General features: G+C 36.3%; 2 protein-coding genes across 3 annotated transcripts in view; one reads left to right on the forward strand and one right to left on the reverse strand.

The window, feature by feature from the left end:
* Positions 1–2,188, reverse strand: part of METTL15 (methyltransferase like 15) — a 263,712-nt gene extending 261,524 nt beyond the window's left edge. For both annotated transcript variants that reach the window (XM_008584147.1, XM_008584138.1), the window contains exon 1: positions 2,071–2,188. The gene's annotated coding sequence lies outside the window, so the exon portion shown is untranslated. The remainder of the gene's footprint in view (positions 1–2,070) is intronic.
* A 2,898-nt stretch (positions 2,189–5,086) lies between these two features.
* Positions 5,087–17,145, forward strand: part of KIF18A (kinesin family member 18A) — a 76,282-nt gene continuing 64,223 nt past the window's right edge. Inside the window, exons 1-3 of the mRNA XM_008584157.1 lie at positions 5,087–5,181; positions 11,911–12,281; positions 14,515–14,672. Of these exons, the coding sequence (XP_008582379.1) occupies positions 11,957–12,281; positions 14,515–14,672 (483 nt within the window). The 5' untranslated portion in view covers positions 5,087–5,181; positions 11,911–11,956. The remainder of the gene's footprint in view (positions 5,182–11,910; positions 12,282–14,514; positions 14,673–17,145) is intronic.

The following is a 17,145-nucleotide window of genomic DNA, read 5'->3' on the forward strand; positions in this document are numbered from 1 at the left end:
TCTAGGCAACAAATCAACAGAATAACCATTACTTTTTCAGAAGGAGAGAAGAAATCTAGGGTAATTAGAGGAGTGAAGGGGGAGGGAGAGGAGAATGGGGAGAGATTGGACAAGGGAAATAAAGAAAAGTATGATTTATAACAATATATATGCTAGTAATATTGATTTGATCAACATATGTCAACATTGAACCCCCCAAATATGCATAATCAATCATGAGTCAATAAAAATTTTTTTAAAAAGAAATATAAATCCCACTTAAATATGACTTTCCTTCTTTTTGCAATAGAAAATGAAGAGTAATGTTAAAAAGTTGATCATAAGTAATGACTAAATCAGAAATACAAACATACAAGATTACATAAATATAACATCAACAAGATGTTATCTGGAGAATAATACGTCAACTTTATCAAAGATATAATCCACACAATCACGAGGCAAATGTGTCACAGGAAAAATGAGAGGGGGAAGAAAAAGTAGACTAGAAATGAATGTTACGGTGTTAAGTAAATTTTTGGATTTTCAGCAATGACAAATTAGCCAAATTATTAATTAGGTCTCAGGTTTTCCAAAAACCTTAGGTTTACTTACACAAAGTAAACCTAACTACCCTCTTAGTGTTCCCAACATTTTTCAAAATAATAACTAACATTTACTTAGCATTTACTAAATAACACTTACTATTCTAAGCACAATACCTGTAATTACTCATTTAATCCTTACCACAACTCTGGGAGGTAGGCATTATTGTCCCACTTTACAGATGAGGAAAACAGAGAATTTGCCAAGGGACACATTGCTAGAAGGCCATAAAGCTGGAATTGTAACACAAGCAGTCCACCCCAGAGCCTAAAATCTTATTCCTCATGCCACAAACATAGCCCACTGGAATTATTTAAAGCACTCGTGTAATTTAATGGTATTTTAACTACATTGACTATGCATTGTAGTATCTCTTAAGCTAGATTTTTTTTTTTTTTTTTTTTTTTTTTTCAACATCCTGTGGCTTCGCCCTGCTCCACTTGGAAACAACCACATGCTGTGGAATATCCAATAGAGGGCAAACAATCCATAGGCCTAAATAGTGGAATCTGGAATATTTAAACAACCTACATTATATGTCCAGAGTTCGATAATTTAAAAAAAAAAAAAAAAAAAAAAGGCAGCATCAGCTCCAATATATGAATCAGAACCACACAGGGAAAAGTAGGTAGAAGGGTAGAAAAAACGTTATCAACAGTATTTAATTCTTTTCTGCTACATTCAATTTCTATGCATTTATTCAACTATGTTTAACGTACAAAACATGAAGACGTTATTATGAACTAACTGGCTACTAACGCGTCAACATGGAGAAATGGCCACAAGTAATTCATTTCCCTCTTTGGTTCTTTCCTTGAATATCCCCTTAAAAATGGAAGGGAGTAAGCTTTAAAGGGAGTTCCTCCTCCTCGGCAGTCCAGTCTCCTACCGGACAATAGAGACCCCCTGCAGTCTTTTAAGAGCCAGCCTCTCTGAATGACTTAAGTTCCCTCTGGTAATAGTAAGAAAGCAGAGAGGTGGGAAACCTGGCCTTTAGTGCTGACTCCGTGGTGTCTTGGATTAGTCATTTAACTTTTCCCTACAAGCAGTTTAAACTGCTTAGACCACAAAACTAGCCAGATTACTCTTTCAATTGTGGGAACACGAAAGTGAGCGATCCCTGTGGAAGATGACTTCCTCAAGAGTGCTGACAATTAACTATCATTGCTGTCAGTTTTCCCGTGCAAGGAAATACTGTTTGAAAACTTAACGACAAAAACGCGACCTGGAGGCTGGCACGCGAACGCAGCGAAAGTGAAAGAGGTTCTAAGGAAGGGAAAAAAATACACCCTTTTGCCTAAGAATACTATGACAAGAGAATATTTGGAAACTTCTAAACCCAGGCTGCAGGCGTGTTTAGAGGGAGCGGGAGCAAGGGCGTGGAAGGTACTTCCTTTGCCCCGGGCGAATCCGGCGACCCCTGGGAGCACCCCCGAAGGCGTCGTGGTTTCCAAATGAGCTCCCGGGACTCGTCCATCTTCTCACCTGAGGCACGAAGATTTCTGTTGGAATCTAACTTGGGCCAGCGACGACCACTATGGTGCCAGGGAACCTGAATTTGCTGCACGTCTAGCTCCCATCCCTGGGGGAAATTTGCAAGGACGGACAGATTGGGCCCACGTCCGCCCCAGCAACCAAGGACTGTCTGCCTTTCGTTCCGGGGCTTCCAGCTCCCGCTGCCAAAGGGTCTTGTAGGTGCTGGGGTTTCCAAACGACGTTCCTGTGGGAAATAAATAAGACCTCACCATTGCCTTTTTAAATTCACTTTTTCTTTTTTTTTGTTTAAATGTCTGAGGTAACTTTAAATCTAACTTTCCATTTATTCTTATCTCTACTCTTCTCGGTTTACAATAAACGTATATTAAGTTTATGTTCTAAGAACACAGCAGTTTTATACTCCAAGTTAAATTCACTTTTTCTTTTTTTTTGTTTAAATGTCTGAGGTAACTTTAAATCTAACTTTCCATTTATTCTTATCTCTACTCTTTTCGGTTTACAATAAACGTATATTAAGTTTATGTTCTAAGAACACAGCAGTTTTATACTCCAAATTCTAACAAAAGGTGGGAATTTCTGTTTCCTAAGCTCTAAATGCTTAGAAATTTTTTATTCTTTTTCTTTCACTTCGTTACAAAATATGCCATTCTCTTACCTTTTTTGTTACACTTTCTTAATGACTTGCCAAACTAGAGTAGACAGCTGGCACAGTAGTGGCATTCATTGTAGTATCAAAATCTCTCTGATTTAATCAAATGTACAATTTCTTAAGAATACGGACCTCATCATCTGAACACTGCTAAATGGCTAGTGTAACACTGATTTTGAAATTAAATGTAAAGTAAGAACTTGGCTTAGGTGTGGAAACACCTGTGAGACTGGTAAGCCTTATACAATTGTCAAAAAAGACAAAATTTAAAACACTTCTATTTACTTATTTACCAATAATCAATGCATTTTCCTAAGAAATTGGCAAGATATGCATATTTTAGATTAGATTCAGATAACTTAATGCCATTTCACCTAGACAAATGACTCAACTCTGAATAGGCTTGTTTGTTCAGTTCAAAACAAATGTTTTCCTTTAGGGATTTTCTGAATTTCTCTCAGTGAAATGAAGATAACAGTACATATATCTCATGGGCTAATTTGAGAATGAAATGAGATAACATACATAAAGTAATTATCAAAATGCCTGGGACATCAAAGGCCAAGTACTACACAGTGAGTGCATATTTGAAATTAAAAAAAAGGATTCTCAATTTTATTACCAAACCCAGCACCAAACAAATAACTATGTAATTATATAAGATACATGTAATACCAGAAAGTAGTAGTTTTACTTATGTAAAACTCCTCCAGCGTTCAGAAATAATCATATACAATACACAATTATCCCAATTTTCTTCAATAGGAAATAAATGTCCACAATATAGAGGTTTTCCACACATTCTTTCCTTTACAACACTCTGCTTGGTGTTGTGTCATCTTATTTACACAGTGATATTGAATCACCAAAATGCAAGCTCCAAGAGGGCAAGGATTTTGACTATTATGTATTATTGTGTCCCTAAAATCTACAATCAATAATTGCTGAATAAATTGATACAATTATAGTAATATAAATAACAACAATAAAAATCATATAATACTATTAAATGTATCCTGTCAAATAAAGATGAGTTAGTTTAGAAAACATATTTCCCTTTTTTCCAGGTATTTTTCTCTTTTCAAAGTGTACATTCTGAAATAGCACCTACAACCTGAGACATAAAAAAACTTCATCCAATAACCAACTAGGCCAATACCTTTAAATGAATTTATTTCATAATGTCATCATTAGAACGTAAAAAGCAGCACAACACCAAATAGTTTCACAGTCAACACTAATGGGAGTAGGCCTGGGGGTCCTGGGGCCACAAACTAAAAGAGCTGAGCTTCCAATAAATTCAGATGAAGAGACCCCACAGTTCAACTCAAGTGAATGTGGCTGAAAGAGGTCCCTAAACCTTGGAGGCCTCACTACCAAGTTAGAGAAAAGAAAATAAACATCTAGAAGCCATTAAACTACATCCAACAGGCTCCACCTCTCCCCATAGTAGAGACCGCATTCCAACCCTGCCCGTACCCATCTCACTCACACCCCGAACCCTGGGACCAAGCCCTGCGCCCGCGGATGCAGGCGCCTGCCTCCCACCTGCAGCTCCAACCTAGTCCCGCCCACCTCGGCCAACGCCTCCGGAAACGGCCGCACGCGTTGCCACGGCAACACGCAAACAAGGCCACGCACTGAGGCGTGCGGCTGAGCTTCTTGGCGCCAACCTGCAGCGCGCCGCGGCAACGTCCTGCGTGATGACGTCACAATAACGGCAGCCAATGAAACGAGGCGCTGAGGAAACAGGCTTGGGTTTGAATATCGTTGTTGAGTTTGAAGCGCCGAGAGGCGGACATTGAAGGGAAGTGGTCGCAATCTCTCCTGGGCCTGAGGTAAGTGAGAGGCACGCGAGGAGAAAACTGGTCTCTGCGACGCTGCTTTTGATGGACCTGTCTCATTGGGAGCGGAGGGTCCCACCGCCTCAGACCTAGAGACCAGGTGGGCTTGTTGAAAAAACAGAAGCAGGAGTGGGGGGAGGTGGGGGCGCGGGGGGTGGTGGCCAGGGTCGCTGGGGAGAAAGTGAAAGGAAGAAGGGACTCGAGATCCCGCTGAGAGCATGGCTCTGCCTCATGGTGACCTTCGACTGCTCGGCAGGAATGTCAGGGATCTCCTCCTTAAGTTCTGAGAGGAAGGCGGAAGTTTTAAAGGTATCTTGGCTCTTTTCCCAGACTTTGGCAGAGGGCTTTAACTGGCCAGCACCTCGCAGTGCGAAGGTCCTTTGGGCTCCAAATTGAGAGTGTTTTTTTTCAGACGCAGATGCAAGTATAAGTCTGGGCTTCGCTATCAGATGGGGAGCTTTCGTTCATCACCACATACACTTTTTATTCACCGTGGTTTTGCTATTAGCCTTGCACTGATCAGTCCGGAACCCGCCGTAAGCCCCAGTTGTAATCAAGTCAAGACCTGTCCCTACTGCCTAACGGGATTGCTGAGGATCAGATGAGGTATGGAAGAAATACTGCTTGGCAGAGTGCTCTGCAAATGAAAGGGACTGGAAACACCGAAAATCAGTCTTTTTTACAGTCTGTACTTAGTTTCTGCAAGACTTCCTTTTAGGAGCTCTTCAGCCCCTCAGTTACAGACAGACCAAGGCTGACTGCTGTTCACTATATGAGAAGAGATGATGTGACTAGAACTGACTAATTTTTTGTATAATATGTAGTTTGGGATATTAACTATGGAATAATTGGGTAGAATGTGTTAGGCACTCTACAGGCTTTTCTTGTTAGTGTCATTCCACCACATCCAGACCCTAACCTTGGGTTTTGGGAGGTTTTTATGAACTTTGGTGTTAGAGAATATGAGGTCCAAAGACTAGATAGTGCTTGTTATTTAGTTTATATGAGTATTTTGTAAGAACTGTGTATTTCAGTAAACAAAGATTATCTGCCTTTAACAGTAGTAATTAACCTTCTCTTATGCTATTGAACAAGTATTTACAAATAAACAAAATTTTCATTTTAAAAGTGCATCTTGTCCCACTATAGCCCTGAATCAGTTAAGGTACACAATAAAATGACTTTTATGCTATAACTCCATGGAAACTAGGAGGAAAAAACTTGCCCAGATGTCAGTGCCACCCTTCCCTCCATTTGACCTTTTCATTCTTCCCTGATGCTTGTAAGTTAGTGGAAGCAGTGGCTCTAACACAAAGGTTATTCCAAAGAGAAGTTTAAGTTAGAAAACTATAAGTAGTGTTGAGGGTAGTTCCCAGTCCTAAAAAATATTTGTTGAATCTGAATCTAGTTCAAATTTGAAGAACACTAAGAAAGCCAGTGTGGCTGAAGCAGAATAACCAAGGGGGTGGACAACATTAGAAAGGGATGCCAGAGAGATAAACAGGAACCAGATGTAGGATTTTTAGGCCATGGCAAGTAGTGTAAGGAGTTTGTATTTTATCTTTATCATAGGAAGTCATTGGAGAGTTTAAAGGAGGGGAATAATGCGAGACACAGAACACAATCTGATTGCTTTTGAGGAAAGTATCAGTACATACAATCAATATTATCATTATACTTACATGTAATTTTGGGTGAATCTTTAACTCAATTGGCTTGTATTTTATCTAGCGTAAGCAGTAGGCATATACAAGTTACAATTTAAGAATTTGCCTCTTTATTTTGGTTTATATTACCTTGAAACTATTGAAGAGAATTAGGTTTTAACACCTCTTCATTAAACATTGGAGAAGAATGAGCTGTTCTATATAAATGAATCTCCCAGAAAATTGAATATGAGCCCTGTTAAGTAATAAAGTATTTTAACCACATTCAGTGATGGAAATAAAGCATGATCCTCCCATTTCTCTAATTTTGTAAACAAGAAATTGGGCACATTATTTAACTTTTCTCTATTCATGAGGGTCTTCATTGTGATTGCCTTTTATTGTCAGTCATTGTACTCTACTGTAATATGTTGTTTCTCATAGAGAAATATATTTTCTGTTTGCCTCTCCTCTATTTGGGTAAATTGCTTTTTGGATTCTCTGTGTACTTCTTATAATTTATTAATTCATTTATTAATCATATATTTGAGAATGTACTATATACCAGACACTATAAGAGACTAGGGATATAAAGTAAAAATAGACAGTCCCATCAGCTGTCATTTCTTCTCATTCTCTTGTACCCTCTTCTAATCATGCATAATAATCATGAAATTTTGGAGCTTGAAAAAGGCTTCGGATATGATATAGTCCAACCCTTTTGTTTCTTATATTAGCAACTGAAGCTCCTTCATCACTCTTTTTTACACTACTTTCTCTAAACTAGACAAATACCCTTCTATTATAATGAGCAATGGTATTGGAAGTATTTATCCTTCATGTTTTATTTCCGCCAATGAAATCCTACCAGTTTGCTCTTTTGATTCTATTCAACAAATACCACTTAGGAGTAGATGTAATAAAATTGATCAGAGGCTGTAATACTGTCTTCTGAACAGTTATCTGAAAAGAATTGTGAATCAACACGTTATCACACAATATTTAGGCTCTTCTTTTGCTGTCTCCATATTAAACATGGTCAGGAAATTTGCTCTTTGTGTGCCTTGTTCAGAATCAACTAGATGTCCACTTCTTTTAGTCAGCCATGTTAGAAAAGAAAGAGGCATCGTGTATTAATGTAAGAACAATCTCATTAATCCCTGAAGATGTGGCGTCAGTATATTTGAACAGAGTAGTTTTTACATTTTGATGATTCTGTTGACTTTAGGCATTTTTATTAAGAATATTATGTTCACTAATTTGTTTTTTAAAAGTAGGGAAATATGTGATACCTTAAAAATTAAAACTAACGTCATTCTTAAAATCTATAACAGGTTGTGAAACAAAGTTATATTTGACATTATACTTCTTAAACTTCTTTAGGAAATTGTCAAAATGTCTCCCCAAGTTGTTAATTGAATATCTATTGCCTTCTAAAATGCTTTTAATAATTTCCAATTAGCTTCAAAATCAAATCTAAACTCCAGGTCGCATTGATCCTCTAAGCCGGCCCCACCCTTATCCAGTTTTATCTTTTTAATGCATCCCTTTCCCTTCCTCTCTGTTCTCTCCAGCTGCAGCAGAAGGGAGTAAAGATACCCTTGAACGTTTTTTTAGATGCTGTAGGTGAAATTACATCCATTCATCTAAAACTAAACAATTAAAAGAAACAGGAGATTTAAGCAAATTGACCATGCAGCCAATTAGCCTGTGTACTTGGGCTTTTGGACTGGCCACCTGAAGCACTCATGCCCCAGAGGGCCACTTGCTCATTCTCTCACTTCAGTCTCTTCAAAAGTCACCTCGCCAGGGAAGCTTTTCCTCCTCACCTAAAATAAGAGTCTGCTTACACACTCCTGACCCTTTCTATCTCTGGGCTCAGAAAAATACCTAGCACATAAAAGACACTGAATAAATATTTACTAAATGCATAACTTATTTTCCTTCCTCATGTGCTTTTTACCTAGTTAGTAACTATCCATCCTTCAGCTCTCGGCTCCAGTCACTTCCTTTAGGACGCTTTCTGACTATATTAATCCCCCATTACAGTATTATATAGCACTGTTAACCTTTCTCCTATAGCACTTGTCACAGTTAAATCTTTACATATTTGTGTCAGTATTTTGTTACGGTTTCCCTCATTGTACCGTAAATAATAATAATAGCAATAATAGCAAACAGTTGTAATTCATACTCTCTGCCAGGCATTGTTCGAAGTGCTTAATCCTTACTTAATCTTTACAACATAGGCAGTAGTAGAGCTAGGATTTTAAGCTAAGCTGTCTGGCTCCAACATCTAATAGTTAACTTATTGAATTAACTAATTAATTAGCAAGAGATACCTTCCAACCTTGAGATTCTAAGATTTCTTTTGAAATAATCACATCGTATTTTATGGGCTTTCTTTAATCATTTCAATTGTGTATATTTTAACTATTATTTTCTTAGAAGTATATCTGTTAAAGTCAAAGCATTGTTGATTATTTCTAAGATCTTTTAGGAATGTGTATGCGAGGTAGTTTTTGATATCACAAGGAATGTGGGACATTACTAGCCTTTAATAGACAGGGGACAGAAATGCTAAACATCCTCTAATACATGGGGCAGCTCAAAACAAAGAATTTACCTACTCAAAGTGCCAGTCATAAGCCCATTGGGAAACACTGAAGGATGAACTCAGTCGGTCACCTTGGGAAGAGGCAGGAGTAGGGACAGACAGAGAAGAGAATTGACATTTATTGAATACCTTAGTACACTGAATATTTGTTATCTCTTTAGCCTTCACAACAATCCTATGAGGTGTTATTGTCTTTTTTATACAAATAGAAACCTGAGACACTGAGGTTAAGTAACTCGTCCAAGGTCATAGAAGTATAGGTGCTTTGTGGGACTTGGCCAGATAGAAGCTGAAGGATGAAGAAAGAGCAGAGTAATAATTCCCCTGGGACCTGTTAGAATCCAAATGACTATCTCTTCCTCTTCAGCCTTCTATTTTTGGGTAAAGACAGAATCCTAAAAAGGCATCTGCTGCTTTTATATTGCTTTGGCCTTGTTTGAATTCTGTCCAGAAGTATATGGTTTTCTGACACATTTTAGCTTTAAAATTGCTGTTATTTCTCCCATTTAAAAAAACAAACAAACAAATCATCTTTCGGCCTCTCCTGTTCACCCACACCGTTTCTCTGCTCCCTTTTGCAGAAGTACTTCCTATATTCACTGTCTCTGAATCCTCCATTCAGGTTTTTGTCCCCATCACTACCCCAAAATTGTTTTTCTCATTGGCCTCTGTGTTGTTAAATCCTATAGTTAGTTCACAGTAAGTACTTGACCTATTAACAGGATTTAACACAATTGATCACTGTTTCCTCCTTGATTTTAAAGGTTTCCCAAAAGGCTTAATGCAATTTTAAGCTTTAAAAACTTTTAAAAGTTTAAAACTGCACTTAAACTCTTAAGACAGCCTTTGCTTTCTTAACTTGGCTCCCAACTGCCTTGACATTTCCACCTCAATATCTGTTAAAACTCTGAGACGTAAGATGTCAAAAACTGAACTCCTGATCTTCCCCCTCCCCTGCAAAACCTGCTCCACCCTCAGTTACTTCCATCTCAGTTGATGGCTATTCCATTCTTCCAATACTGCAGCCACAATGTTATTCTTGAATCCTATCTTTCTCTTGTACTCCACATTTGCCTATCAGGAAATTCTGTTGGCTTTACCTTCAGAATATATCCAGAATGACCACTTACCACATCTGCTGCTACCACCCTGTTCTGAGCTGACACTATCATCTCTTTCTTCTCTATATTACCTCAACAGGCTAGTCTCTATTCCCTAAAGTATGTTATCTACACACCAGTGGGAGTGATCAGATTACATCACTCATGTGCTCAGAACCTTCCAATAGTTATTTTTCTTATTCAGAGTACAAGCCAAAGTTCTTTTAATGTCCTACATTTTTCATCTCAGGTCTTACTACTGTCTCCTTGGCTCACTTCATTCCCACTAACACACCAAGCACTACCCTAGGGCCTTTCTGCTAGCTCTTCTCAGAAAGTGCTTCCCCTGATATCTGCATGACTAACCCTCACATCCTTCAAATCCTTACTCAAACGCCATTGTTTGGGGGTGCTTTTTCTTTTTAATTGACAAATAATAACTTCATATATTTATAGGGTATAATATGTTCTGAAACATGTATACATTGTGGAATGAGCAAATCAAACTAACATCTTCATTATCTCACATACTTGTCATTTCTTTGTGGTGAGAACATTTAAAATCTACTCTTTTAACAGTTTTGAAATATACAATACATTATATTAACTATAGTTAATAATAAACTATAGTCACCTTGCTGTGCAGTAGATCACCAGAACTTATTCTTCCTGTCTCAATTATACTTTTTACCCTTTTACCAACATTTGCTCTTTTCCTACCCACCCCATGTCACTCAGCCTCTGGTTACCACTATTCTACTCTCTACTTCTATGAATTTGAATTTTTAGATTGCACATATAAATGAGATCATACCATATTTGTCTTTCTGTGCTGGCTTATCTCACTTAGCATGATGTCCTCTAGATTCATCCATGTTGTCACAATGACAGAATTTCATTCTTTTTAAAGGCTGAATAATATTCTATTGTGTGTATATATCACATTTTTAAAATCAGTTTATCTGTTGATGGGCCCTTAGATTGTTTCCATATGTTGGCTATTGTGAATAATGCTGCAGTCAACATGGGAGTGCAGACATCTCTTAGACATACTGATTTCAGTTCCTTTGGATATATACCCAGAAGTGGGATTGCTAGATCATATTAACTCCCTTACCTCCTGCAAGCCTTCAAGTCCTTATTCAAATGTTGTTGTTTTGTGGGTGTGTTGGGGTTTTTTTTGCCAGGGGGGCGGTCTTAACTTTTAGATTCTAGATTATTTTCCGGATAGTTGAGGCTTCCAAATTATTGATCTTTGTTTGTTCGTTTACTTTTCCTTTTTTTGTATGAAGCAATCACCAAGTCGGACCATAATTTTTAAACCTATCATTGATGTTTCTTAAATTTGCATATCATTAGAAAGCAGAGACTAGCACCTCTGAATATACCAAGCAGTATATCCTATCTCTATCACCTTCACACCTGAGCTAGCTAGTTGATGTATCCTTGAACTATTTTAACCCTCTTGGTCTCTGAGATACAGGTAGAGACCAGCTTGGAGATACCACTTTTCACTGCCAAGAGACTGTAGCCAAGATCACTTTTAGTAAAAATAGGTCACAAGCCAAGGCTCTCCTGTTATTACCCTGATATGATTCTGAGAGATCCTTTTCTGTCCATCCCTATGACCCAAGTTAAAATAATGCTGGAGCCTTGTGAAAATCAAAGCTGAGTTTTTGGGTAGCATAGCTGTGAATGTGTGTGGTTCATCTGTAGTATTTGAGTTTAAGCTGAAGCCCAAAGTCTGACTAATATTTTAGGTAAGGAGATTTCTGTCATGGTTTTATGTATGTGTGTGCCATTTAGTTTTTTGTTCTAGAGTATTTAAGTGCATATCTGTGATCCCCCTCCAGTAACATTTACAAGGTGAATAGAATCAAATTCATACCTTTTTTTAATGAATATTGCATGCCAATTATTTTGCATATAAATAGAACTAATATTAAAACTTTATTTTACTTTTTAATTTCAGAGAAATATTCAGGTATTTATATAAACAAGAATCAAGATAGTCAACAATGTCTGTCACTGAGGAAGACCTCTGTCACCACATGAAAGTAGTTGTTCGTGTACGTCCTGAAAACACAAAAGAAAAAGCAGCTGGATTTCATAAAGTGGTCCATGTTGTGGATAAACATATCCTAATTTTTGATCCCAAACAAGAAGAAGTCAGTTTTTTCCATGGAAAGAAAACTAAAAATAGAGATATTTTAAAGAGACAAAATAAAGATCTTAAATTTGTATTTGATGCTGTTTTTGATGAAACTTCAACTCAATTGGAAGTTTTTGAACACACTACTAAGCCAATTCTTCGTAGTTTTTTGAATGGATATAATTGCACAGGTAATTGTTTCGGTTTGGGGTTTTATTTCTTCACATGATTTCACTTTTACATTAAGAAGGAAACCTACTTGGCCCCTTCTAAATATAATCAAATTTAAGACGCTTGTATGCTAGAAATTCTTTGACTGTAAATGTCACCTTTGACTATAAATATAGACTTTCTTTGAAATTTAGTCATCATATATAACTTACATATTATTTGTGAAACTTTCTTTCAGGGTCTTACGATGGCCCCCATAGCCAGTCAGTCCTTACAATTTCCTATGCTATTAAACCACATGCTTTTTTCAACTGATACCGGATTTCTCATAATTTATATTCCCACTGCTTACCTATACAATTATCTATACCTAAGCAATAGTCAGGCATTTCTGAACACATGGCAGTTTTGTTTGCAGCACCATTTTTCTTACAGTACCTTGAAATAAAAATGTTGAAACCCCTTGTTAATTGAGAATCTTGTGTTATTTTAGCATATTTTCAGCCCAAGAAGCATCTCTAGTGCTTTGGAGAGGCTATAGTAATTTACCTTTCAAAAGGCCATGTTGATTTCCTAAAAAAAGAGATACCCAAAATGGACAGTTAATTCAATGTTTACAAGGCATCGAGCACCATTATTAATATCTTTGGTAATTATCAGTATTTATGACATTTTCCCCAAGGCACCCAACAACTGTAACATGTTTCACTGACTCATTTAGTTTTATCACAGAAGACTTACTCTTGGGTCAAGTAAGGATGGAATGTGGTTTATTGATTGGGACTGTTGTGATTCCCATTTTTAAACAGATATTCTTTATATTGTTCATGAGACTTTATATTCTCTCCAGAGATTTTTAAAATTTTTATTGACTTAAAAAAAAAAAAAGAATCTCTACCAAACTAATATTGAATCTTTGGTTTCTTTTTGGTTTTACTTTATATTCTTCTTTAGCTTTCTTAAGACATCTTGATGTACCAGCTTATATAAAATAGAACAAAGTAAAACACATCAGTTTAATTTATTCTGTGGAAAAGTATTTTTGTAGTTTGTTAACATTTAGCTTAGCAAAGAGATTTAATTTATAAAAATATTATCAACTAGTAATAGTAGAAGGACTTACTGCTTTAGCTAAATATAGTATGAGTGTTTGCCATATGTAATTCAGAGTGGATTTTTTATGCTATTGGAGAAGTATATAACTTTTATGTTGTAGGCATAGAATCTTAGAAACAAAATAATTTGCTTAAAACAAGAATTTAAAAAGAATTTTACAAATGGTTTCTATCTAGAATTTATTCATTCAGCAATCTTGTGTTGAGTACCTGCTTTGTGCCAGGTGATTTGCTGTGTGCAGAGGATACATGGCCTCTGCCTTTGTGGAGCTCACAGTTGAAATACAGTGTGATACGTGTTAAAATAGAGGGATGTGGATGTGTAGACTACACTGAGGGCTCAAATGAGGGAGTGGATGTTTCTGTCTAGCATGATCAAGGAAGTCACAGAAAAGTCACATTTGCTAAGTGCTTAGGAACCAGGTGGAAGTTTTGTAGCTGGATTAAGTAGAAGGACTTTTCAGGACAAAGGTAGTGAAGTAGAAAAGGAGCAGCAAACAGTGAGAACATCAGGTAATCTAGTATTCCAAGATAACAGCAAGGAAGAAACAGGCTGGAGAGGTATGCAGGCACCCTCTCTTGTAATGCTTTATAATTCAAGGTGAGGAATTTAAACTTTCTCATGTAGGACTATGGAATAATTAAGATTAGTTTTTGAATTTCTTTTTCATGAGCACCCTCTCTTGTAATGCTTTATAATTCAAGGTGAGGAATCTAAACTTTCTCATGTAGGACTATGGAATAATTAAGATTAGTTTTTGAATTTCTTTTTCATGAAGATATCAAGGGATGAATTAAATATTGAGACTGGGCTGGACAGTTAGCTCAGTTGGTTAGAGCATGGTATTGTAACACCAAGGTCAAGGGTTCGGATCCATGCACTGGCCAGCTGTCCCCACTACCCCCACCCCCCAAAAAAGAATATTGAGACTAATAGGTTGGGAAACTAATGATTGAACAGAAAGTGTAGGAGTAAGAGTAGATTTGTACTAAAATTCCCAGGTTTTGAGGATAAGACTATAGTTTTGGATCTGTTGGGATTAAAGTGATATCTAGATGGAACAATTCACTAGGCAGTGGATGTAATAGTGTTACATGTCATAACAAAGAGCTTTGATCCTTTTTCATAAAAACTCAGTACTTGCCTATGGTGCCACTGGAGCTGGGAAGACCCACACGATGCTAGGATCAGCTGCTGAACCTGGGGTGATGTATCTAACAATGCTAGACCTTTATAAATCTATGGATGAGATTAAAGAAGAGAAAGTATGTAGTACTGCAGTTTCTTATCTGGAGGTAAGTTGGCAATATCATTCTTTAACCAATAGTTTTGAGAAATTTTTACTTAAATGGGTCTTTCAAATTTTTATTATGTAGGAATTTTTTCATGAGTATATAAAATCGTTAAAATTTCTGGTCTTGAGTATTTGTTATGCATCTTACTCTTCCTGTTAAGTTTTTTGTTTTAGCATCATTTCAGACTTATAGAGAAGGTGCAAGAATAGTACAAAAAACTTCCAGATACTCTTCACCCAGGTACCCCATGTGCTAACTACATTTCCTTTCATTTACTACATTTGCTTTCTCTGTGTGTGTCTGTGTATTTCTTTTTTTAGAGATAAGTTGCAGGCTCAGTGTAAACCCAGGAAATTTTCTTAATATCCACTGAATAGTTATCAAAAGCAGGAAATTAGCAATGATACAATGTTATCTAATCTGTAGTCCTTAATGAGATTTTGCTAATTATTTCATTAATGCCTTTTACTAAAAAAGAAAATCTTAGATGATGAATTAAATTCAGTTATATCTCGTCAGTCTCCTTAATTTGCAATTTTTTGTGTGTTTCTTTGTATTTTATGACACTATCACAAAGTCCTCAATTTGAGTTTGTCATGATAAGATTCAAGTTATGCACTGGCAGGAACACCACAGAAGTGATGTTGAGTTCTTATTGCATCATATTAGGAGGCTTATGCAATTAGTTGGTCCCATTACTGGCAATGTTAACTTGGATCAGTTTCCGTATGGTGTCCATAATATTTCTCCACTCTGATGATACTGTTTTGCCCTTTATAATTAGTAAATACCTTATGGGGAGACAATGTAAGTATCTTCTTACTCCTCAAACTTTTATCTATTAGTTTAGTGTTAGCATCCACTGATGATTCATGCCTGAATCAATAATTATTATGATGGTACTTTAAAAAAATTTTTTATTACCATTATTATTATTTTTAGTTTCTATTTATTTTCTGGGGTTTTTGTTTGTTTATTTGTTCATTTAGTTTTGGCAGCTGGCCAGAAATTGAACCCCAGACCTTGGTGTTAGCAGCACTACTCTCTAACCAACTGAGCTAACTGGCCAGCCTGATAGTGATAATTTTTACATTCCTTCATTTCTTCTACGTTTATTCATTGGCTTTCTACTGTAGGGAAAAGGTTTCCCTTTCCTTTATTATGTCAGTATGCACTCATGGATTTGTACTTTATTCAATAGATTTTTCATAATCATTTTTTGTGTATTCAAGTTGTGCAAGGTATGGCCAGTTGGGCTCCTTCAGGCTGCCTTTTTACATACCCCATTATTCTTTTAGGCCTTCTACTCTCTTAATATCTGGCATTCAACAAATGGTAACTAAATGGCAGGCAGTCTAACTTTGCCTTTAGATAATGATTCAGAAACCAGTGCAGAAACATAAAACCCTGATTTCACTGCCTGTTCGTTTTTTGTGTCAGAAAATTTCTCTCATTAACATCTTGTAGTTTGATTTCTACTGACAGAGTTTATTTCAAAGATTGATTAAAATACCTATGTTGCTAAAATTTCCTCTTCAGTCTATAGAACTTAGAGGTAAAAGAGAAATAAAACTCATTTTCTGTAGTTACGTAGTGAAAAGAATTGTTCTGAACTCAATTAGGAAAAAAGGGTGGCAGCATTCATTATTTTTTCCTTAGTTCCTATTATAACTGGGCGAATTTTGAAATTTGGTTATTTTCATAATTTTATTGATTTTTTTTCTTTTAATCTGCTCTCATTTTTTTTTTAATATGACAGTGTCTAATATGGTTTTACACTCAAGCTGAGCACTAGAATTGCCTATGGAATTTTTAAATAATAGATACGCCTAGGCTTCACCTCTTAGATATTTTAAATAGGTCTGGGATGTGGCTGAAGCATCTGTGTTTCTTAAAAGCTCCCAGGTGAGTCTCATGAATAGACCAGCTTGAAAGTGATCATTCTGGTTTTTTTGTTTGGTATAATTGAAGGCGATAAGGGAAGAATAGAAAAGTGACTGTTTCTTATCAGAAAATAAGAACTATAAGTTTATCTTGATATTATCATTTTACTAATTTTAAGAGTTTATTACATTTTAATAAAGTGGTTCCATTCTTGTCGAGAACTGTGTCAGCATGAACTCTCCCTATGGGCTATTTATTAGTAATGGAAGAAAATAACACAAAACAATTTTTTAAAGACTTAATGTATCTTTTTAAAAAATCATGTGAGTTGTAATGTAAAATCATGTAACAGTTGTAATTGTTATTTGGTTGGCAAGTGGTAAATTTATGCCTTTAATGAATTCATGAAATCAGGTCAATAGTGCTATTTCTATACTTTACTTATAGAATTACTTTTAAAAGTGGTCAGAGATATAAAGTGCAGATGTGTATTCAATATCATGCATTAGAGTGAGAATATCTAGGCTGCAGTTCCTATTCTGCTATTATTTCTGTGACCACGGACAAATCCCTTAATTTCTTAAAGCCT

This window comes from Galeopterus variegatus, unplaced genomic scaffold (assembly GCF_000696425.1).
Source record: "Galeopterus variegatus unplaced genomic scaffold, G_variegatus-3.0.2 Scaffold102, whole genome shotgun sequence".
Taxonomy (NCBI): domain Eukaryota; kingdom Metazoa; phylum Chordata; class Mammalia; order Dermoptera; family Cynocephalidae; genus Galeopterus; species Galeopterus variegatus.